Here is a 25,557-nt window from a genome sequence, read left to right as displayed (position 1 = left end):
GCAGTCGGTCTCTTACACACAGTATTAAACTCACTAAAAGAGATGGAACCCCAAGATCATGAACTTCTGAAAATAACTTCTTAAATAATGTATTTTATCACTTTAATACAGCCATTAACACTATCATTCAGTTTAGATGTGAGCAGTGTTAGCTCCTGTAAAATCAGCTCTATTTTTTTTTCCTTAATATGGCAAAATTACAAATAATTGACCTGTTTAATAGTTTTTCAAGTTTCTAAAAACATCTCGGTGTGTACTCATTCAGTAACTGTTGAAGTGACACAATAAATAATTCATATAACTGTTGAATATAAAATACAGCAAATGGGAAAAGGCCAAAATAAAATACGAGATTTGTTTTTACATGAATAAATTAAGGCAATGGCTACTTCGACAAGTTAAAAACTAAAACAGGTCCATCATAAGAATTATATATGGCAAATATTTATTCTTTGTGAACTGTTTTTAAAGCAGTTCCTTAATAACCAGGAGATTTGAATGGCATGTTAGTCAAACTTAAATCACCCCCATCTTTATCTAGCAGCCTCTATTAAAAAATAATGTAGCTTGGAGTCTTATGGCACTTTTGTTGTGAGGCACCAGTGAACAACTTTGACCAGACAAACAAAGCAAAAACTCTGCAGTTAGTGGATGTGATGCCAAAATGTTGTTGTCTGTCAGATTTTCTGTACTTTCAGCATCATTTTGGACATATATTTGGACATTAATCTGATTAAAATTCATGTTCTATCCTGGTGTTAGGGAAATCTTTCAGAAATGGATCAATATATGCAATTAGTGAGAAAATATATCTACCTCATTACGTTAAAAAAGTTGTAGTTTCCCCACAGCATCACATTGAAACAGCAGGCTACAAACAGCACAGACAGGCTGGTTATCATCCATGAGTGCTTTCAGATCTGGTCTTTAATTTACTGGTAGTTACTAGTGCTGTAGTCATGACTTCTTAAACTGAGACCACATCAAGACCAAGACCAGAGTGGGTCGACAAGACTTTGAACAGTTCAGCAAAAAACAAGGCCAAGTACTGCTGTTATATATAGGCTCAACATTTTATTACTTACCACTATTATAATTATTTTCATGTTTGTTTGTCTTTTTTACTATTTTTATGCATGCACATTTTTTTTTACACTTTATTCTGTTGCTGTCTTGACCAGTGAGTTTCTCCATAGTGGAAGCAATCTAATCTGATCTAATCTAATCTAATCTAATCTAATCTAAGACACATAACTTTGAAACAGTAAATTTTTGTGTAAATCTTCAAAAATATCTAATAGATACTATTTGTTGTTTTCACTGGGTCATCTTCCACAATGTGTCATGCTTAACCCATAAAGACCCAAACGGCCACTGGCAACCAAAGCCATCTACTGATCAAAACTGTAGCTGGAATTTCCCCTTGTGGGACTAATAAAGGCTTATCTTATCTCACCTCACCTCATCTTATATTGATAATGATAGATTTTGTTAAAAAAGTCACGTTTCCTTAATATTTTTCTGATATTTTGGTAATCAACTTTAATCGGAGCTTTTATGAAAATCTACTTTATCTGTAAATTAAACATAAGAAAATACCAGATTTTCATTGACAAAACATGAAATATGGAGAATAATATAATAATATAATACGATATAAAAAAAATCACTCAAGAAAGGTTAAATTCATTTGAGAAGTGACATAAAAGTAGCGCTGGGTCTTTATGGGTTAAATGGCCTATTGTTGGCAATAAATCAATGTGTACTCATCTTGTACAAAATCCAGTAATGTCTTCAAAGCCAGTATTAATACATATATTGTTAATGTTGTTTGTGAGTTACACTGTGACCAGTGGCTATAAAAACCCACATTAAAAAAACATACCCATCATCAGTAGTCATCATGCCACACGTGTGCAAACTGACGTGGAGAGGCCATGGGTATGCTGCTCGCAGGATGTACACAGACAGCTGGAGCTAGACTCTCTGGAGCTCATCACAGCGCTATATCAAGGCTAAATAAACATTACAGAGGACTGTCACCACCAGAGACCAAACTCTCAGTGCCAGCCACATGTTACAACTCCTATTCTGGATTGCCACATCCGCTGAGCACATCTCAGGGACATGTTTTTATCACCTGCAATGACATCAGCTGAGACATGGAGACTCAATGACTATGAATTGGTTTGTGACAGTAGTGGTTGTTGATTATTACAGCCATTTTATAACTTGAAAGTGTCTTGATTTGTGTTTATGAATCAATTATTAAACCACCATTAACACAAAATTTTATTTTTTGGTCCTCTTTGTCTACAGGTCAATTTCAGATTGACTATTAATAACACACTTAAATATAACTGCACTATAATTTGGAGTAATATGGCCACACTAGTTAATTTTTCTAAAAAAAAAAAGCTTTGTATATTATAGGCTGATTTGATCTGCAACTGTTTGAGTAATTTCGCATTTGCATTTAAGACACTGGCTGCATTTGCAACAGGATGCATTACACGAGTTTTAACATCATTGGTCAAATCCCTGGAGTTGTGAACTTGACCAGGGTTGAAGAAAAATCAAGTCTTCAGAGAGTTCTGAGATGAGGTCAAGGCCTTCAAAAAGTCAAAGCTGATCTTCAAATACTGCAACACTAGTATTTACTAGTAGTTTTTACTGATAACAGCTACAGTGAAAACTCACAATAAATGTTTCTTAAATGACTTTCACCACAAATTTTTCTTCAAATTTGTAAAACCTGAGTGATAGCCTAATGATCACTAATCCATTAGTCTCTCTGTGCTTAAGCACCAGAATCACTTCCCTGTGTAGGCTTATCATACATGTACTGTATGGGGCGAGTGAGTGGTGAGGACCTGGCCATACCCTGTATGCTTGTGAAGCATGTATTATAAACCAACACCATGACATATTCTGAAAATGCCATGAAACTGATGTCTAAGTATTGTTTTTCACATTCACACACCCTGTATTATAAGGTGACAACTGACTTACAGTGATTCCTTCTGATCCGGTAGCGGACACAGTTTCATTGCTTGTTGGCTGTGTTTGTGGCTACTGCGGCTGTATGGAATTCCCATTCCCACAATGCACTTCACGACAACGTTTCCGAAAAGGCCAGAGTGATGTTTCAGTTTGGTCTGTAAACAAACGGACTGCTTGTGATGGAGTCATCTTTGAAGTTGTTCACCATGAGGGAAGTGATTCAGGTCCGTAAGCACTGAAAGACTAATGGATTAGTGGTAATTAGGCTATTACTCAGGTTTTATAAATATGAAGAAAAATGTGTGCTGTAAATGAAAAAGAATGTGCTTTGTATTATACAAAGATGAACATTTTTTACCACATATCCAATGGGCTCTATGGACAACCCCACTACTTCCTGAACTTCAGGTGGGTCCTTTATTTCCTGTCTTTCATTACTGGACACACTGATTAATCCAGGTGTGTCTAATTAATCAGTAGTCACAACAAGAAGTATCAGACACACCTGGATTAATCAGTGTGTCCAATAATGAAAGACAGGAAATAAAGGATCCACCTGAAGTTCAGGAAGTAGTGGGGCTGTGCATAGAGCCCATTATTGGTTATTTTCTCCTCTGTATCTTATTAGCGATCACTAAGAAATAGTCCATTAAACTATATGAGTGACTGTTTAAATCCTATTTAAAAAGTACTTTTTGTTGTTCATTTTAGGTGAAAGTTAAATGAGGAACACATTTTCAAGTATCCAAACACTGTGTTTGCAGCTCAAAGGCACTGGTGATCCCATAATATTCAGGTTTTCACCTAAGAATAAACATCATGCAAATATCTATACACATTTTATACTGTTCACGTCTTTTATGTCACTACTGTAACATTACAAAGTGTTCAACTGATGGACTGAAAACATTCAGGGCAGTTTTTATCCTTTAAATCTGCTTTCATTTTACACAGGGATAAATTTAACATTTTACTGTTTTACCTATGCATGTTGTACAACATCTAGATAGCACTATATGACATTTAGCCTTGTTAAAGCTCTTTTTATGGCGGGCTATTTTTAAACTAGCAAGTCAGCCGACATAAAAGCTAATTCAGTCCATCTCTAATTCAATACACAGATTCATCTAATACAAATTGAGCAGCTGGCAAATGCAATTAAAGGTAAAATGGACACAGACCTATTTCTATTACTGGACAGCACTATGTTACTTCAAATAGAGTAAATAATATGTTAATACTACTTTTTAAATGGCACTTTTACTTGTTGCTTCACTGAACAAGTATCATCCTTCTTCATTTTATGCATTTTACCTGAACTATCAACCACAAAACAATAGAAAACAGAGAAGAGACACAAATACGTACTGTACACACACACACATACATGCATACATGCATACACACATACATACACTTGTACATTTGAGCTTGTGTGTTGTGTTTGTGGTCCACTGTGTTGAATCTGTGCAGCCTCTCCGGTCTCTGTGTATTGGGGTTTTCTGTCTCTAATGGATGAAAGGCATTCGCTCCTTGCTGTCATTGTCTCCCTCGGTTTCCTCTTCCTCCTCCCCAGCTTCACTCGTCTCTGTGCTGTCGCTAGCCATCTAGAGGTGAAATTATAATTCAGCCATCATTAACTGTATACTGAGGTGCCTAGGGACTAAAAGAGTACACAGTGACACATTTAGTCTGTGAGTGTGTCCTGTGCTAATGGGCAGCTTTAAACAGAGTGTGTGTCTTTAATATGAGGGTGTCAATACTTCTTAAAGTTTCTCAAAGTTTGAATCACCATGGAAACAGCTGCAGTAAAACAAGAGGAGTCCTACTCACTGCTCCTTTTATAACCCTTAACTGGACCTGTGGGCAGCTGGCATCAAAATGCAACTGCAGATGCACAACAAATACCACACAACAAGTCAGCCACCCAATTAGTGAGGAGATGATGATCAGTAAAATGTCATTTTTGGGCTGCAAAAACTGAATTATATGACTATTGTAATGAAACACTTAGGCTAAGTATTAGCATTTATATTTATAAAAATCTTATGGTTGAAAATTCACAAAGTGGACAAAAGTATTGGGACACATTGAATTCAGGTTTTTCAGTTGTAATAGAGGGCTGGACTACAAAATGATACTGACAAATGTCATAATATGTTTGTATGTTGAGATAAATATCATTGCATTGAACATTTTTGTTTTGCCTTTAAGATCAGTTTTATATACAGTACTGTGTAAAAGTCTTGGGTCAGGGTTAGGCTTGTTGTTGTAGCAAACTTATAATGACTTTTGAGTTAACATACAACCAGGACATACAGGAAATATTCACTACACTGAAAACATAAGCTTCATGGAAATACAGTCTCTACAAACAAAAGTGGTAAGTATTTAGTGTGTCCTCCCTTAAATGTCTTTAACTCTTAAGACAATGTAAGAGTCACTGCATTAAGGTTTCATTTAATTCATATCAGATGGTTCTTAATGTTTGACGAACTCTTTATCTTGGGAAGAGCTCACACTAAATACTGACTTTTTAGCCTGTAGAAACTATTTCATTCTCTTTTTTTTGGCTTTTTGATCCTGTGTAGATATTCCCCATATTTTCTGGTTGTATCTGAAAGATAAAGACTTAGAAATAAATGTTTCTACAACATATTTAGCTTTGTTCTTTTTACAACCCCATAGATGTTATTTGTTATTTTTACAATCCTGTAAAAAAAACAGATAAATATGGCCAATGACATTTGCACATTACTGTACATTTTCATGTAATTGTCCTCCAAAATACTTAAAAAATGATTAAAACTGTCTTTACCTAATTTTACTTACTTATATGGTTTGTTTATGTATACATTTTTAATATTATTACTGTTTTCAATGTTCTACCTCTAGAGTTGTGAAATATTTGTCACATTCTGACCCTAGATAATCATTTAAACCACAAGTAACTGTCTGGTTTCTTTGACTCTCACTCGGTAGTTGACTTTGCACCTGGTTTTCATTAACAACTACTAAAATGAACATTTTAATCATGATAGTATTTCAGATGAACAGGAATGAGAAGTCCTATAGCTCTAGGTGTGATGTGTAAATTGTAAGTGTTAGTGTAAATGATGTGCAGTCATGTCTACATCATTGATTTTGTATAAAAAACACCATCTAATCAAAGGATGTGCAGTTCACCTGCCCTCAAATGGGGAAAATTTACCTTGCAGAAACCCTGTTTTGATTTATTAGCTTGTTGATCAGGTTGGATTTGCTATATCGAAACATAAACAAACAAATCAATTGTGGAAACAGTTCTTCGAGGAGAGATTGGGTCTGGTGGTTTGAAGAGCACCTGGGGGCTTCAAGAATTTAGAATATAATATTGACAGTAAAGTAAGGCAGTGAACAAACACATAAGCTGATATACATTTCTGCATGTAGGCCTTTTTTCAGTTGGTGAAAACCCAAACTAACCCTTCCAGACTCTTTTGTGGTTCTGCAGAGGTGATTCTCTGTTCCTGTGGGTGTTCCTAAACTACTCTTGTATTAACACCTCCCCTCTCAGCCTCTTGCCAACTTTTTAGCCCTTTTCAAATCACTGCAGTGGGTGGATTTCAACTCAGAGCATGGCTGAAGTTACACTTTTAGGCCAGGAATGGAGAGGAGGCATCTGGATTTAATCTTTATTTTAATCCCAGAAGTGACGATGCATTAGTGCAATACATTAGCCAAATGTTAATGCACTTGTTTTCAACTGTTGTCCCTTGTGCAGGTGTTAAATTAGCCATCAAAACAACACAACAAAGGCATTGAAACTACAGAAAATGCAGAGAAAACAGGAAAACATCTTAAAGGAGTGAAACAAGAACCATGCAAATAAAGAAAAAGAAAGCAACTGATATATAAAAATTCCTGAGGAAATAGTGGTGATAGGAAGTATGACAAGAAACTTGGCAATAAAAGCAGAAGACAATTCAATAAAAAAAGAAAATAACAGAACCATTAAGAATAATTAAGGCAATTGAAATAATATTTGCAGTGTCTCTGAAAAGCATCTACATAGATGAATTAAATATGATCAGGCAGGAGCTTCATTAATTTGTTTGCACTTCCCCAAACCGGCCAATTTACTGCCATCACCATCATTGATTTCCTCCACTCCTGGTGCTGATTTACTATACTTTCCATCACTCATGCCATAATGTACTTTAATATGCTTTTTCCAAACCAGTTTTCATTTGATTATGCATTTGATTGATCAAATAAATTCAACAGTCCTACTTTCATCTACTAAAATATATAATATATGAAAAGCAGAAAAGTGAAAATAGTTAACTCTACTAGGTTATTATACTCTACTATACTATTATTACAACACAGTGTGTAGTCAGTTCATGTGCATAATGTTGTGTGTTCTTCTTACCAAAGGAGTAGGGGATTTCTCAACATCCAGAATGAGTTTTCCTATATTTCCTCTGTCATGAATTCTCTGCATGGCCTCTTTTACCTGAAAACAAACCAAAGCATTTCAGTTTCTTTCAACAAGCAGACCAGGAACAACACCAGCTACTGTACATACCAATACAATACATCAGATCTATTTAATTTTGGTTAATAGTATCAGTAAAGGATAGTTTATATTAATAGATAAATCAAATAACTCAGACAGGGTTACTGCAACTGAAAAGACAGTTCACCTTGTGTTTCCTGATCTGTTCAGACAGGACCAAAGCTCAACAGTCCTCTCTACGTTATGAATTGTAAGATTTAAAGTCATTGTCTTGGACAGTGGTTCACATGTCACTGAACACTTCACTGCATGTGGTAATGATTCAGCAAGTTTGCACTCAGTAAAAACTGCACTGCCTCATTTTACTTTTGATTTAATGTGATTAATCAGCCGTGCTTTTTACATAGGAGATTGGAACTGGCTTTAGACTGGCAAAATAAAGTGGACTCTAATATGCAAAAAATTACATTTCTGCAACTCTCTGGGGTACTGCATGTCTTCATAGAATTTTATAGTGACTCATGGAGATAATGATTTGATAACCAGTTTCTTTAAAATGCATAACTATAACATAATGAATTCCTCATCTGAAGCTCTATTTATGTCCTTGCATTTTCTTGTCTGTGAATATGAATGTACTTAGACTTGCTGTACAAACTGTAAATGTTCTGTGATAAATTACTGTAAGTTACACATTTCACCTTTGATTTATAGTGTTAAGCTCTTCTAGACAATGCCAACTTTTTAATGTTAGAAACAACTCTGATCCACATTTTTATTCATCTGCAGTCTGACTGCTGACTTTCAGATTAGTTTCTCATCTCTTTGTTGTCCAGTGCAAACCACATGGGTATAAAATTCTGCTCCATCTTAAGCTTAATAAACTCTTTCAAATCCCTCAGCAGTCACTGTAAAATGCATTGTCACAAAGGTGAAACAGACTCGGTTGACTTTTATAGTGATATATAGTTCTCACAGGACAGCGATGCTACAAAAACCTGATATAATATGGAATGTGGTATGTCTTTGTAGAACAACACAATATGTAAAGAACAACAGAACAGAACAGTTTCTTCTCCCAAGCCATCACACTGATGAACCATTAAACCTGCAATATAACAATAATTCATATACCTCATATACAACCTCAACCTGTTGACTGCTCATCTTTTTCCAGTGCACATTTTTTAATTGCACTACTTAACTTAAATGTTTCTACACTTTTTTGTACAAAAGTTTTCTACTTATATAAACTCTGCTTTAGTTGTGTTTTTAGTGCTTGTTTACTATGTTGTACAGTGAGAGCATAGTTTTTAAAAAATGGAGGAAAATTCCTTGTATTCATTTAAAGATATGTGGCGAATAAAGGCAATTCTGTTGAAGAAGTTGAAATTAGATGAACATGAACATCTGTTACAGTTAAATTCAGTGTAGACATTAATGCAACAAATTCTTAAATTCATACTTTTTTTAATATAAGTATTATATTCACTAGTTAATTTTAAAAAATCATGTCATGGTAAAACAGTGACAGGGTTCTTTATTTATCCCACAGAATAACTGTTTTGACTGTTTATTTACACTTGTGAATTAAACTACATAATTCATAATTTAATGCAAAACCTTTCCTTATATTTCACAGTGGTACAAGTACTTTAATTTACTTCTTCCATTTCTGTCACACAGGAGTATGGTCATTTATATACATACATACATATATATATATATATATATATATGTGTGTGTGTGTCTGTGTGTGTATATTTATTTATTTATTTATTTTTTACAGATAAACCTTAAACCTTACATATGTGAATCCTCCATTTGTCAGTGATGTGCAGGATTTCAAAACACCAACATCACATAATGGCAAAATATATGCAAAGCCAAAACATTTGGTAAAACTGGGTAAATGGGCTCCATTTATTAAAAAGAGTTTTAAAATTACATCTATATTTTGTTTCAAAAGGGATCACCTGTGGCTAAACCACTCCTTTTTGTGCCAAAGTAACTTTATGTTTGCCTACAATATTTTCTTCTCTACCTTAGATAACAATCTCCCTATTTAAGTAGCTCACAGGAAAAGAGAGAACACCAAAGATTAATCGCACTCATTAAAGCTTGTGTGACTTCATTCTAATATTGTGGGTTAAGAAGTTCACACAGGGTGCCGTATTTTTCATTACAATCCATGAAGAGACACAGAATGAGCCTCTTTGTCTAGAGGCCTTTGTGTCACAAGCACTCATTTATTACAAGAAATAATGAAATCAAGCCAAGTGCAAAAATAGGTCACAAACTACTGCTGCACTGTGCTATGATGCAGCAGGTTTACAAAGAGACGGGTTAACATCCACTGGTAATGGGGCTTCCCTGGTACTTTCAATGGTCAATAGTAACTGAAGAATACTTTTACATGAAGAAATATTGTCTTCATTAAGCCAGCTAGGGTTCACAGAATCTCAGATATTTTCACACATTCTCCAACTCTTCACTTCAGGCAAAAGGCTGTAACGGTCAACATGTAAAAGGCACTGTGAGTTCTTTTCCAGGCTGATAAACAAATGAGGCAGGCAGTGGCCCTGATACTACATCCCACGCCATCCTCCTCTTTAATGAGTTTGTTCATGGGCAGTGGTTCTACTGAATGGACCGAGCATCCTGCCAATGTGTAATGACAGCAGAGCTGGGGAAGTTTCCCATGAGAAATTTAAACATGAAGATGCAGTAGTTTTAACATTTGCAGTTATAATTAGTGGAAAATAGTATTATCTGTACTGCCTCACTTTTTCTTTTGGGATGTGAAATACATTCCTTACATAACATTCTTATTTCAAATCAGACTCTCGAATTTCTACAGATACAAGTTTAATTTTAGACTGTTTATGAATGAAATTTAAGATCTCGTTCTCATCTAGTCACACTGGAACCAAGCTTTAGTAAATCCCTGATGGCAAAACAGAGTAATATTGGGTGATGACTTCATATTTTTCTGACTTCCCAAGCAGTTCTAATGCCTTTATAAGGTTCATATGTTTAACATTATCTTGAGGTTTGATCAAGCACTGAATTCATCTTTTTTTTTTGACACCTGTGTAATCTCTTCTGGGACATTTTGAGGTCTAAAATTCACATTATAGGAAAAAGGACACTGCTGATACACTGGTAATTCATGGTAACATATAATGAACTAACAGGTAATACACAAGGTTGAACATTAAAGCTGAATGCCAGTTCACTGAAACTTACCTTTCATTACATTCAGCCCTTTGGAAAACTAATTCAGTTCTTTATGTCTGTGTAAGATTGTAGTTCAAGGCTAATGGATGGAACTGAACTTGGGTAACTGTTATACAGTTCAATACAAAACCCTATAAAGTACCTGCAGAAGAAGGGTTTAACTAAGAGTGAGATTGATGCTGATATGGCTTCTCCATTAAGGTATAATGATCTGCTTTAAAAGGGTTTTTTCTGTCAAGAGGAAAGCTTCTATGTGTAAGACATAGCTGCTCGTCATTTTCCTATAAAGTGTCATAATATGTCGGGTAGTGCAATAGGTTATGTGAACTGATGAAGAAACTAAATACTTCCTCAGCTCATACAGAGAAACATAATTTTAGATAGAAAACCACAATAGAACACCCTGCTTCTTCTATTATTTAGTTTATGTGTAAGATAAGATAAGATAAGATAAGATAAGATAAGATAAGATAAGATAAGATAAGATAAGATAAGATATGCCTTTATTAGTCCCACAAGGGGAAATTCCAGAGCCTACAGCACCACTTGCTGACAAACCAACACAGCCTTGATTATTTACTCCTAACTATTATATGGAAATGCATACTATTTACATTTTTGTAACATTTCACAAGTTCTCTTCAAATTCACGTGACATTTTATAGAAACACAGCTATTGTCAGCCATTAAATTTATCAGTCAACACTGATTCTACATGATGTAGAGTAATGTAGTAATGCTCTACATTGGTTAAACTAGCACTGAAGAACACTTTTCTTACACTTATTTCTTACAATAACTAATAAACTGAATGAAGGCCAACATCATGATTAATGTGAATATAAATCAAGAATTCTTAAAAGAATAATAACCACTGCATGAGACGGTGTAGAATCCATGATTGATGTATGGCCTTTCAGGCCCATGTGTGGGTGTGAAATAATTGTGGCAGTAAGATCCAACCTACCCACCATCTGTGGAAGGATGTCCAATAACAGCTGACACAGAAAACAGCAGTGACAAATAACAGATTATGTGTATGGCAAGATGTTGAAGGACATCTTCACCTGCATCCATAGCATGTCATTTTATGGTACTGCTGTGATTGAATTATTTTTATCACTGCACCTGAGGATCTTACCTCCTCCAGAGCCCATAGGGAGTCCACTACTGGCTTAATCTTCTTTTGGTTATAGAGACACAACAGTTTTTCCATCACTGATTTCACAAGACTGCACTTCCCTTGCTTGAAGAGGAGGTTGAGAAGCGAGAATCCTGCTATGACTTTGTTCTCTTCATAGAGTTTAATAGGGTTCACTTTCTCCACCTGCCACCACTGGAAAATATAAAAGAAAACACATTTATCCTGGATGAATCATGTGCGTGCTCATTTGATTTGTCACAATTTTGTTGTAACAAGGTGCTGTTTCCTTCTAATGTTGATAACAGACTGACTCACAGATTTTGCAAAGCTGAAGAAACTCTTTGTTTCTCCAGTTACCATGTTTGACGCGCCTGAAAAAACAAAAATAAAAGGATTGTTGTAAGCTGGCAAATAGCTAGGCGGAAGTGAACGGCCATTAATGGGCAGTCAGGATGCATGAAGGCTGAGGTACGAATAGTTGGCACCTTTAGACCCTTAGATCTGCACAAGCATGCTTTCATACATCTTCAGTGCAACTAGAACTAATGAATTAATCTTACTCTAATGGCAATACTTAATTCATGAGGGCAGACAAGAACTGAAGCAATTAACAGAGATCAGATAAAGAACGGTAGCTTTGAAGGACAACGCGTTAAATGTGCAGACAGTGGAGCTTATATTCAAGTAAGTCTTACTATTTCACACCCAGTCTAGTTTCCATCAGATGTTAGTGAATGCATGTGTTCTTTGCACAGAATTTAACTAATGCAATAAAACTTCACTGGTTTCAGCTCTAAAAAGCAAACGGTAATAGCATAAGTATGATTCCCACCATAAAGGATGTAAGTTCCCAAAGGTTTTAGCAGACTCAGGCCTTTCCCTGTGTTTTCTCCACACAAACAGTCTAACACAATGTCTACACCCTCTGGAGAGATCCTGAAACACAGAGAGAAGAGGAAAGGTTCAATCCAGTCAGAAGGATGAATTTGCATTAATATTATAATATAATACTGTGAAAAAAATAAAATAAAATTATCTGGTTGATTTTGCACTGATTTTATTTTACTGCAGCAGTCAGTTACTCATAGTGATCTGTTAAACAAAAATAACAGATAATACAATGTCATCACTGTTGACAAATGGGAATTAACATTTCAAGCTACGTAATGAACAATTAGATAAAAATTGTTGTTATCCAAAATAATAAAATTTTATGCATGAAAATGATTGTTGGTCGGCACTCCAACATTAGTGTCAACCAACAATTGTTTTCATGCATCATATTTTTTTTAGCTGCAGGTATGGTGAACTGTAGTTGCAAGCAATTAGGAACATAACTTTTCTTTGAGTCAACCAAGCTTAATAAAGCATACTATAAAATGTTAACTGTTTTTATTTGCAGCATGCCATCCCTCATGGAAAATCTTTACAAACGAGCCATCAGCATGCTATACACATAGAGGATATACATACAGTGTCTATATATGCAGTATAAAATGAGTCCACAAAAGACAAAAGATTGTGATTCACACTCTGGAGCAGTTTCAGGTTTTATCCAGTCATAGATTCATAAGATATGAGCTTTGGCTCTCTAGAGTATTTCTCTAAAGCTGCAGTATACAACCCACATTTTTGCCTTTAAGTCTGCCTAGAGTTTTCTTATAAAATGTTTGGAAATGCACACACTGCTTTTTATATATTTTATACAGTTTATGTTGCTGTTCAACACAGATTGAGCTTTGCCTTAATGGCACTCCATGGGTGGGGACATAGTGTATATACAAACATAAAGGCATGTAATTATCAACAGGACCATAATTCCTTGCTTTCTGCTTTGTGTTGTAACTCAGGACACCTACTTGGCTAAACTGCTTGGCAGTCTTGTGATTCCCATGGTTTTGCCTTTTCTAAAAAGGCTAATTTAATTGTACTTTGCTCTTGATCCTAAGAGGAATGTGTGGGCCAGAGAGATGAAAGGCCCAATAATCCACTACCACTGTTGATATGTTAACAGAAGCATGAAATCACTCAAGGAATATAGTCATACAGCATATTTCCCAAAATATATGTATGGTCTAACCTCACAGGTTATTAAATGACCACACAGTATATCCACAAATTAAACTAGAGCAGAGCAGGTAATGTGGTGAAGGTCTCTAAATTAGCATAGTACCATAGCCAGATCCTCAAAAACATATCTAAACAAGCCTTGATAAACGCAGCGTGAGTCCTACATCACAGCTCGTGCAGTGTTTGTTACAACATGCTTTTTGCAATGTAACCTAGCTAACAGCGTGCTGTGTTGTGAATGGCATGTGTGGGGTATCAGTGCTCAGCCCTAATTGGCTCAGTTGCTCCACACAGTCTTGCAGACCTCCGCCCTACACAATGCTGCTGCTCTCAGAGATGAGCTGCGAGTTGCCATGGGGACCACGGCCACACAGGACCAAATAAGGTAAAAGGTAACATCTGCATCCTCACAAAGCCCTCGATGCTCAGCTAGGTCCACGTTATCATGTTAGTTCACATGAATCACCTGTTAGAGCCAACCTGTCTGATGACGATCCCTTTAGATTCAGTTATATTTCCAGTGTTTACACACTAAATCATTAGGAAATCATTTTTCAGCTTAAAATCAATAATTCAATGAATAGTTATGTTGAGGTACAGAGAAATTTGCTTACTTTTTGACTTCTTGTATGTAATCAGCATTTCTGTCAAAGAGATGAGTCACAGAGTCTCTAATGGCTGCATGTTTGAAACATGATGCAATCCCAAACACTGTCACTTTGGGTACAGTGGAGCACAGCTGAGCGACAGCCTGACCCTGAAAATAAGGCAGAGTGTGAACAGTTCATCAGTGACTGAAATATAGAATAACATATGACAATAAACACAGGTAAACAGAAAATAAGATTTGGGGATTTACAGTAAATCAAAATATAAAATGATATTCAAAGCAAATATCTTCAGGTTTTTACAAATGGATTCAACGCTACACTTTTGATAACAAAATAATCTATAGTGTAGCAAATATCTACAATGATAACGACATGAACAGCACTTATTGGATAATGGCACAGTATTCACCTAGTAGGTATGAAGCAATGACATTTAAATACATCTAGTAAACATGCTTTTTAGTTCAAATGTGGTCAAACAAGAAATGGACTTACTACACCACCTCCTGCTGAGTGAACCAGCACTGACATCCCCTCTCGCAAATTAGCAACCTCAAAGAGCATCATATAGGCAGCCACAAAGTTGAGGGAGAATGCTGCAGCCTCAGCAAAAGTCATTTCATCTGGCATCTTGTAGACAAAGTCCACTGATGTGCAGACAACTTCCGCCCAGGCATTGTAATTCACAAAAGCAATGACTCTGTCACCTATCTGAAAGAAAGGTGTTAATATGTAATAATCATGCTTTGATGCCATTTTCTGTTACATGACTAAATATTAATATTGTGAGTGGACCTAGGTCTGGACACCAAACCTCAATACTTTTATTGCATGGATAGATCAAGTATCAAAAATGGCTGCTATGGTTTGGTAATGTTTGATTGTAAATTGCCATGCTTATAAATGTTATTGCAACATGCACAAATGGATTTATACAACTGTATTAATAATTAAGTTAGCAGATAACTTCAGTTTATGGGACAGGGGTTTATTTTTATGTTGTAAAGCTGTTTTGAGTGTATCAAAATAAAAAAAAAAATTAAAAAAAACAAAACAAAATATTTGCACCATAATGTATAAAATAAAGTTGTTTTTGCTCAAATTTGTATTGTTGAAAAATATTGTACACTGTAGATGCCTGTACTAAGGTGAAAGTACTGGTATTGGTATTGCCACTATATTGCAAGATAACCAGATGTAGACTAGACCTAATTTCATGCTATTTCTGCCATTTCATCTGCTGAAATCCACTTCAGCACTTAAAAAAACAACCTTAAGTCTAGTAAAAAAGACACTGTCTGTGCAGACTAATATGGTACCTTTCCACTCCAGAGTGAGAGGGAAATCTCAGCACAGTATTTTGTGTCTGAGCTTGTGCAAAAACACTTAAATGCTTGCATCTTAATGGTAGGGAAAACCCTGTTCATTTGTCAGTAAAGCAGAATTAACCCGTAGCTTATCAGTCTCTACTTTTAATATAGTCTTTAACCACATACAATGGCTCATGAGGGTACTACATATGACTTCATTCATAATTCACTGAATTTACTATTTGTCACTAACCTCAAATCCCTTTGTGTTTTCGCCCACTGTCTCTACTATTCCAGAGCATTCAAATCCAGGCACAAGAGGGGGCTTTGGTGGACAATCGATAGTCCCTTGACGTACCATTAGGTCCAGGAAATTCAATCCACTGCAAAAACAAATATTTACAACTTTACAATTGATTAAATTCCTTCCATTCAATATTTGGTTGTAAATTATGCAGCAGCACAGGCTGTCTCTGATCACTGACAGCTACTAAATCAACTGTACACATTTAGTGAAGGCTGTTGGGAGTACAAGGATTTCCCAAAACTATATGTTTCACTGTTATCAGCAGGGACTCCCAGTCTACTCATCATCACACACATGGTCACATTCTACAGACATTCTTCACTGAACAAATAGAGAAGCATTTTAATCCAACTGTGACTTTGCCTCCACTTAGCACCAGCTTTTGGGTAATCATCAATACCCTGTAAACAATGCAGACAGTCATGGAAATGTGATTTTAAAGGACTTCATCTGCCTGAAAACACTGACAGCTGTTAATTTGGTGAAAAACCTGCTTCGACCATCAGCACTAGCAAAGACCTGTGGCTTCAGGACAGAAATATTTTCCAAACAAGGTGAGTCATACAGCATTTATAGAAATCAGAAATAAACCAAATGGAGTGAATGCAGAACAGAGAACACATGAATCTGCTGTACATGAAGTTCTATTCTTATAATTACCATGCTTTGACTCGGATCTTCACTTCTCCATCCTGAGGCTCGGGCATTGCCTTCTTGGTCACCCTGAGTTTGTTAAGACCCCCAAAACCTGCCAATATCACCGCTCTCATTTCTTTGGCATCTCCGGATGACTCCATGTTCTCAGTTTCTTTCGCCACATGTTTATCTATCATGTACTCGGTTTCCTCTGTCATATCGGCTCCTTCTTTAGCCATGTCGGAGAAAAGCAGATCTGCCTCTCCGCTCCTCTTCGGGGTTCACTCTGATGTGCTGTGCAGCCTGAACACTGGGAATGTGGAAGGGCTGTCAGGATGCAGGCTTCAACCACACAACAGGCTCACACCTCGTCTGTAACTTCATTCACCAATGCAAAAAATACACAATATTCACATCTTTACGTGACGATACTGATTAATTCTTTCATGCAGCGGGATATTAATGTTCTAAATGTTAATGTACCACGAATCTTTGCTTGTTGCGGACTAAAATATCAAGTGCACCATCTGCTGGCTAAGTGTGCACAAAACTTTATCAAATTTGCAGCCAAAAGCATCAGCGACAATGCAGCGGAAATCCTTCAACAAGTGTGGTGCGTTCAGGTACCCCTGAGAATGTAGGCTATTGCAAAACGGCACCGTAGTAGCCGTTATTTCTATCAATTTAAAAGCGAACTATCAACAGACCTGGTCAAAAATCTGACAAAATATTAAGAGTCATTATTCAACTTAACAAATAAGACAAAAAATATTGGGTCGAGTTTATTACTGCCGGGACCTTATCATGTTCTAGAAAAAACACAGTCGCATTAAATTAAAATGCTATAAAGTAAACAAAATCGTTGTGTTGGTCTTGTGTAGTTACATCCGTGTTTTTGTTTCCTTCCTGTCGCGGTAAAGTACAGGTAAACCACTAAAGCTTAAACTAGGGATCTACCGATACCGATACGAGTATCGGCTCCGATACTCAGGGTGTGTATTCGTACTCGTAAAAGATATCCGATACAAATGCACCGATACCACTTAGGGCTGTGTGACATTCACAGTTCAGTGCAGCAGGTACGCGGTGGAGGAATAATGTGTGTGGAGTGTGAAGAGTGTGGAGATTTTTCAAAATAAATGGCGGTGATAAAAGTAACGCTGACTGCAAGTAACGTTAAAGACAGACAGATAGGGACGCAGCCTTCTGTCCGTCCTCTGCGTACATTCCATCCGTTTACCAGGTTCTCGCGGATGGGTACACAGAATGAGAATACCAGCGGGAGTACGGAGCCGTGCGGACCACCACCAACAGAAGTGAAAACGAAACTTATCACTCATTTCTCTTTTCTCTACCTGCTGAAGCTAAGCCTTTAAACCTCACCAGTGAAAACGCTGCAATATTAGTATCACATAAGTGTTACCTCTGTCGTCTCCATGTTTGTTATTACTGACTTTCTTCTTCTTCTTCTTCTTCTTCTTCTTCTTCTTCTTCTTCTTCTTCTTCTTCTCTAAAAACTTTCCTCTTCTTCGTGGTATTTGTCCAGTATGGTTAATTAAGAGCGGCGCCCCCTGGTGGATTAATTGAGAAACGCTCATGCCAACACATTAAACGTCAGTAGCAGCACTTTTTTCCAGTCAGACTAATGACAATGACAATAAAGCACATTTACAAAAGGAACTAAGAACTGGAATGGGATTATCAAGTACTCGTATCGGTACTCGGTATCGGCAAGTACTCAAAAGTAAGTACTCTTACTCGGTCTGGAAAAAAGTGGTATCGGTGCATCCCTAGTTTAAACCAAAGACACAAATGTCTGTAGGCTATGAAAAATGTCAACCCAACAGGTGTTAACTAGTTTAGCTCAGTGTAACTGACAACATCTCGTTACTGGTATATTCAGGATAATTATCTACACCTGAGAGGAACTGTTAGCCTAATAAATATGTAATCTGTGTACCACCGATCATAATAGTCATTAGTATTCAATTATTTATTAGCATTTTAATTGAAAATGGTGAAAACTATTTGTACCGTATTATATTGTACTGTACGGACAGTTTTGGTAAGCAGCTTTCAAAGTGTAGGTTAGCTAACCTAGCTAATCTTGCTAGCGTCTCCTTCATTGTCCACCACAAAACGATGCTTAAATTGGCATCCGATTCACAGCTTCCGATCAGAATATCCTGGTCCACCTTAAAAGTGGCATAACGCCTGTAGATGGCGTTGTTCAGTCATTTTTAAGATAATTCATGAACTGAATCCACGTCATATTAGACCAGGTCCATATTGAAAATCAGTGTACTTAGACCTGTCAAATCTGGACTAGATTAACATGGAGACTCCAGAGACTCTTTAAAACGCAGATTCTGATTTGTGAAACCTTTATTCTATTTGTGAAAATGCCAAAAAGAACAATTGAATTTTTTTATCATTTGTTTTTTTCAATCCAGACCACATTAGACCAGGTCCAGATCACAAACCACTATACTTAGACCTGTCAAATCTGGACTAGATTAACACGGAGACTCCAAACACTCATGAAAACACATTTTCTGATTTGTGAAACCTTTATTCTATAGACCTGGTCTAATATGGTGTGGAGGGTAAAAAAAAAAAAAAAACCCCACTGAAATCGAAATTTTTTTGTGTTTTCTCAAATAGAATAAAGGTTTCACAAATCAGAAACTGTGTTTTAAAGTATCCATATGTGGATTCGGTTCATGAATTAGCTTGATAATGACTGAACAACGCCATCTAAAGGCGTTATGCTACTTTTAAGATGGACCAGGAAATTCCAATCGGAAGCTGTGAATCGGATGCCAACTTCAGCCTCGGAATTCTAGTCTAAAGTCTACATAATTTTAAGTTTTCGTCAACTATTTTGGTACTTTTATCTCAACTCAGACATGATATTGTTAAAAACTCTTCCTCCACATCCTCTTGTCTCTTGTGCACCAACAATTCAATGGAACTTTATCCTGTCAACGTTGATATATGCCAAAAAAACATGTGCAGTAAAATGTAATCTAATTTTAAGTCAGTTATGGAACCTTAGCAATAATTAACATCTGCAAATACCTGTGGTTCACTGTTATTGTATATTTAAAAGGTACATAAGGATAGTGTCTTCCTTGAAAACTAGATGATGACATGTTTACTACCATTGCCTGTAAGACATAACCTAGGGATTTTCAACTAGGTAATCCATCAAGTTAGTACAAGCTATTTCAAGAAATGTACTGAAAACTGTAATGTTGACAAATATACCAACTGATTGGTAAAAATGGAATGCACCAACTTTTAACTGAGCAACAAGGTAGGTACTGCATGACGCCAATGGAGTTTAATAGAAATACAAAGTACAAGCCCAGGGCCTCAGTGTCTTAGTAAAGTACAAATACAAAGTGTAAGAGTTAAAGCAACTGTAGCTTGCATTAATGAGAGGCAAAACAAGTCATTGTGGACCAAATATCTGGAGATTTATTTAAAATGAAGCAACTTTTAATAAACAAACACAAACATTTTTAACAATGTTTACACTGCTCCACAAACTGTTATTTTTCTCTGCTTCCGACTTACAGCCAAAGTATTATTTGACATTACATCAGCATAATCACCAGCCCTGAGAAGACTTTAAAAAGAGAAGAATCCTACACAACAGGTCATTTCATAAAGTATTTTGTGCGTACTGCAGCTTTCAGTGGCTTCTTCATGCTCTTGTGTCAAAAGCCTCCTCACATTTTATATTTGTTAGTGTACAGCAGTGGAAGATAGTTTCATTCTGTAATTCTACCACTGGCACATTAAGAAATTTAATGAAATTCATTAAAGCTTTACATTTAAAATATATAATTTGTACATAGCTGTGTCACCCACTAGTGTCATCCTCTAATCTTTAGGAAAATCAGTGAATATCCGCAGTCCATGCATTCCTTGAATCTCTTCCTTGAGTGCCTGTGGAGGGAAAAACACTGCAGTTAATTAACTATAACATTTAATTTGTGCAAAAACAGTCACATGTACACTTGAGGTTTCACAAGCACTTTGCATTGATTTTGTTGTTACCTGATTGACTAACTGATGTTGCTGTACAGTTCTTTTTCCTTTGAATTCACTGGACTCTATATGAATCTCATACATTGCTCCACAACCACCTAAACACACAATCACATGAACATCAGTGTCACTGTAGCCAAGTACAAGCTGTGTATGAGGTATTTGTATTACACTAAGTACAGGTAGTATAGTGGCACACTTTTAGTAAGTCAAAATAAATGAGAAGGGGTAAATTTGTAAACTCAAGTCTAGTTATTTTTAAGTGAGCTTAGCTTACAGCAGGGGTCACCAATCCTGGTCCTCGAGGGCCGGTATCCTGCATGTTTTAGATGTTTCCCTCTTCCAGCACACCTGATGGTCGTTATCAGACTTCTGCAGAGCTTGATGATAGGCTTAACATTTGACTCAGGTGTGTTGGAAGAGGGAAATGTGTAAAATGTGCAGGATACTGGCCCTTGAGGACCAGGATTGGTGACCCCTGGCTCACAGTATATCTCGAGACTTAACACACTTCTCTCACTAAGGGAACTCAAAATAGTATTTAATATCAGGTACTTACACTTTACTACAGCATTTTAGGAATCTTTGCACTGCAGTACTCAAGAGAAAAATAATGTACTTTCTTACTCAACTACATCTGCTTTAGTTACTTACTAGTGTACTTTTTCCTCCCAATGAAATGTGTTGCTTTTGAGTCTGTAGTAAACTTCAGGATGAAAAGTTACTTTCAAGGTTGAGTTTCATATTCTTCTTCTAAAATGATATCAAGTCTTTAAAAACACCTTGGATTTGTTGGAAAATGCATTGTCACAAAGCTGAACCTTATGTGACACTGATTCTACAAACGTGATGATCATATAGAAAGTAAGTACAGTAATTCAAATGAGCTCAACCTTGAACACACAGTAATTAAGCAGTAATACGATTCTAAAAATGTCACATAATTGTATAATAGTAAAACATGCACAATTTTACTGAATGACTTCTACTAATACATTTAGTTGATAGTAAATACTTGTGGTTGAGTATTTTCAGGATTAGAACATATACCTAAGTAAAGGATCCGAATAATTCTTCCACCACTTGTCACTATGAATAGCATTCAGATGTAGACATTGTATGGTTATAAGCCTAGATATGCGACTCAAAGCTAAAGCATCTCAGACAAATAGTAAGAGCTAATCCTGAATGATGAATATAAAATACAAACCACATTTAGATTCAATATCAGAAATGCTTCGACTCGAATCATCATGTAGCCAGTCAGCCGACAGATCCATATTTACCTGATATATCCACAACTTTCAGCGACGAGGCTAATGGAAACTTCTCCTTCAGGATTTTGACGATGCGGATTTCTCCCTCTGTTTGTGTGGACAGACATCTCTGCACCTGGGCCGAAAATACGACCTAAGAAGCACAAAAACAGGATTGATGAGGACAAGTGAGACCAAGTGCCAGGTTAGCAAACTGCTGTCAGTTAGCAACATTATTATGTGAACGCAAAGAGTTAAAGCTGTTTCTGTAGGTTAATTTACTTGGTTACAGCGAAGAACCCTAAGAGCAGACAACATTGTGTTTGTCAAGCTCCCTTTACAGACCAACATCGCATAAACAGTTTAATTGCGAAGCTTGAATAAACTACGCAGGTCGCTCAGCAAGTCATGTCCTCAGATAGGGCGAGGCGCGGAAATATGACGTCGAACATCCGGGCAAGTACGACAACGTTTTCCTTCAGGGACACAGTTTTTTGTTTGTTTGTTTGTTTGTTTGTTTGTTTGTTTGTTTGTTTTTAGAAATTTTGCGAGATTACTTTAAAACTTAAATTGACTTTTGTGTCTCAAATCCAGCCAATTTTATATCCATCTAAATCTAATATTCAGTTACTTAACTTTTTATATTTCTTGACAGCGACTCTCTCACTTCTCCACCAGCTTCCACTTAGAAACAGCAACATCTTCACCCAAAAAATATAGGTATATTATTGTTAAAGTTATTATTGTATTTTTTTTATTATTATTATTATCTTCCAAACTATTAAATGATCTTTGCTTTGATCATCATCATCATCATCATCACCATCTCTTCATTAGTCTGAAATGCTCATATGACAGCAGGAACAATTAAATCTGTATGAAGGAAAAGTGTCTTTTAACTATAAATTTCTCTGAAGGTATGAACCTGACACTGAATATGAGGGGGGCCAGGTTTTTTTTGTAGTTTATTAAAGAATGGCGAAACTTTTTTCTACATCTTGATCTGCAGATATAAAACTGAATTCAGTGTTTTATAACTATGACCTGTAATTGTGAGGGCAAAAATACATCAGCCCACTGCAGTTAAAAGTCACATAGCTGTTCATTACTGATATTAAACAGAAGGCTTTTTTACATGTTACAAGTTATAAGAAGCAGCCACAAAGATGCTTTCTGTAGAGTGCAAAATTCTGATCTTTAGCTGGTACAAAATAAAATCATTCAATTAATAAGTACATTTCTCGCACTGAACATCAAATTTAAAGAATTAATCAAGACAGCTGGAGCTGATCATTAAAATAATTGCAACAACGTAGGAGGTTCTTCATCCAATTTTTATTTCGTTAACCATTATTTTCCCTCAAAGTCAGCAGTTTCCCTTGAGATACCTATTATTAACCATCAGTCATGGCCAACTTCTGCTTGTAATCGATTAATTGGCCACACTGATTCATTTGCCTCTCTGTACCTGGAATTTGGACTTTTAGGAGAGCAGCTTCTGTTCTATAAAATTTGAATATTAGTATTATTTCCATATTCAGGGTGTATCCTGGATGTTGTTTTATAATTTTTTATGAGGTCATTCACCTACTGTTTTATTCTCTTATAACACACCTAGGCATTTTTAATCATGCATTTGTTTCACATTCCTTAAATATTAAAGCCTAAATAATTTGAATGATCAATTATTAATAATAAGGGAAATCTGATAGCATGATGGAGACCTGCTAAAACATATCAAAATTGGATTAAATTGGCAGAGATTTGCAAATTTGAGCCTGACATGAAGTTCAAGTAACACACCTCTTCCTTTATACACTTTCAGACACTCAAGCAGTTTGCAGAACATGTGGTTATCTTAGAGCCTCCCTTGTTTTTTGTCTGTTGATAAGTTTAACTGACGGAGGGACACACACACATTTGTAGTGCTTGCACTTAATGTCGAGGAAACCTGCACTTCTTTTCAGTGCTCAGGAGCACATATTGAGAGTTCAGTACATGAAAAGGGTCAAACAAAATCCCTCTGGTCAGACAAATAATGGACTGCCAAAAATGTCTTGGGGGTGAGGGATGTGAGTGTTACCATAATCTTCCCTGTTGTTTCAGTCGTATTAAATATTTGAGCTTTAAACTTCAGTATTTCCAAACTAGCTGGTAATATAATAATGTAAGATGAAATATACAGTTTGAAAATAGCCTATGAAAGAAGCCATTCTAAATATAACAGAGTAACCCAAATGTTTTACCCAGGAACAAGGTTTTATGGATTTTTTTTTTTTTTTTTTTTTTTGCACTTTAGAAGCTCTGCAAAAATTAACATCATCCTGCAGACACCAAAACCCAGTCTTATACACAACATAATCCTCTCAAGAACACAGAAAAATAAATGTTACCAGATCTTTTTTTTTTTTTAGAACAGATATTTAAAGATGTTTTGGCATAAAAGCACAGGTGGAACTAATGAACATTAATTCACTTTATTACTGGTCCATTTACTTTTGTCTGTGAGCTGACATACACCTTTTTCATACATTTTGACAGGCTTTTGGCACATGAACGGTATGAGTCAAAATATCTGCTTCGAAAGAAGCCTGTACTTAAACTCAAGCAGTCATTATTTCCTGCCGTGGCAAACCTGTCTGTCAGGCACATAATAGGAACAGTACAAATCATTGTGACGTATATCGATCCTCCAAGAAATATGTGTTACGATAAAATATCAACAAAAAAAAAAGGGAAATTTAGACAGAGGGCATTTCTATTTAACATATATTTGAGATTTGACAAATGTCTTTGATTTATTCTTCTAATATGCAATTTATTTAATATTTCATTTATGAATACAGCACTTCCATAACAAAAAGATTCCAAGATATATATTTAATCAACATGACATCCAGCAGATGTACCACAATAAAGTCAAAAGTCTTAGTGAGTAGATGTTTATATTCAAAGACAAAATGGTCTATATCACTTCCACAAAATTCAAGTGTTGTTATTCTAGTTAAATCTTAGATTACATTACACACATTATAACATGCCATTCAGAATTCCCATTCTTGCTAACATCAGATACAACAGATTGAAATACCAATATCGAAATATATTTCAATGAAACAAATTAATATTCAAAGGAACGGGACAGCTGTTTCACCACCTGTTAACTTTACATTTAGTTTCCTGATTGACATTTTCATGGAATAGAGCCTGAAAGAGAGGCTTATCTCTCTGTGCAGGTTGTGCAGCCTGACATTAGTGGAGGCAGTTGTTGTTGACAGTGGGCTCTGGTGCCTTTTCACTACAAGCCTGGGCTTTGTTTATGCACCAGAATTATGGGTGCAACACAAAGCTGGACATCCATCCTCATATTAGAACAGGCCTTAAAGAGCTGATTAGTGCCTGTCCTGCTGCTGATGTCAA

The 25,557-nt window shown here is 36.1% G+C and overlaps 2 protein-coding genes across 2 annotated transcripts; both read right to left on the bottom strand.

Annotated features, from left to right (window-relative positions):
• Positions 1-3,854: 3,854 nt before the first annotated feature.
• vat1l (vesicle amine transport 1-like) lies at positions 3,855-17,320 on the bottom strand. The gene is made up of 9 exons (XM_030127102.1): positions 16,847-17,320; positions 16,133-16,262; positions 15,065-15,280; positions 14,573-14,715; positions 12,721-12,824; positions 12,204-12,259; positions 11,886-12,080; positions 7,418-7,501; positions 3,855-4,610 (listed from the first exon to the last, which is right to left on the bottom strand). Exons 1-9 carry the CDS (start codon positions 17,059-17,061, stop codon positions 4,512-4,514), a joined length of 1,242 nt encoding a protein of 413 aa, XP_029982962.1. The 5' UTR covers positions 17,062-17,320; the 3' UTR covers positions 3,855-4,511.
• Positions 17,321-20,279: 2,959 nt separating this feature from the next.
• bola3 (bolA family member 3) lies at positions 20,280-22,573 on the bottom strand. The gene is made up of 4 exons (XM_030131026.1): positions 22,420-22,573; positions 22,168-22,291; positions 20,891-20,979; positions 20,280-20,779 (listed from the first exon to the last, which is right to left on the bottom strand). The coding sequence occupies exons 1-4, from the start codon at positions 22,486-22,488 to the stop codon at positions 20,714-20,716; spliced, it is 348 nt and encodes a 115-aa protein (XP_029986886.1). The 5' UTR covers positions 22,489-22,573; the 3' UTR covers positions 20,280-20,713.
• Positions 22,574-25,557: the final 2,984 nt, after the last annotated feature.

This window comes from Sphaeramia orbicularis, chromosome 3 (genome assembly GCF_902148855.1).
Source record: "Sphaeramia orbicularis chromosome 3, fSphaOr1.1, whole genome shotgun sequence".
NCBI lineage: Eukaryota > Metazoa > Chordata > Actinopteri > Kurtiformes > Apogonidae > Sphaeramia > Sphaeramia orbicularis.
Note: the sequence above shows the minus strand (reverse complement) of the source record. Positions and strands in the feature narration are given on the sequence as shown.

Coding starts and splice junctions, on each gene's coding strand:
- vat1l (XM_030127102.1), bottom strand. CDS start 17,061: ATGGCTAAAGAAGGAGCCGATATGACAGAGGAAACCGAGTACATGATA. Junction 16,263..16,846: donor AAGATCCGAGTCAAAGCATG/GTAATTATAAGA, acceptor TTGTTTTTGCAG/TGGATTGAATTTCCTGGACC. Junction 7,502..11,885: donor CCCTATGGGCTCTGGAGGAG/GTAAGATCCTCA, acceptor GTTTGTTTTCAG/GTAAAAGAGGCCATGCAGAG.
- bola3 (XM_030131026.1), bottom strand. CDS start 22,488: ATGTTGGTCTGTAAAGGGAGCTTGACAAACACAATGTTGTCTGCTCTT. Junction 20,980..22,167: donor GAAAGTTGTGGATATATCAG/GTAAATATGGAT, acceptor TTGTGTGTTTAG/GTGGTTGTGGAGCAATGTAT. Junction 20,780..20,890: donor AACATCAGTTAGTCAATCAG/GTAACAACAAAA, acceptor TTCCCTCCACAG/GCACTCAAGGAAGAGATTCA.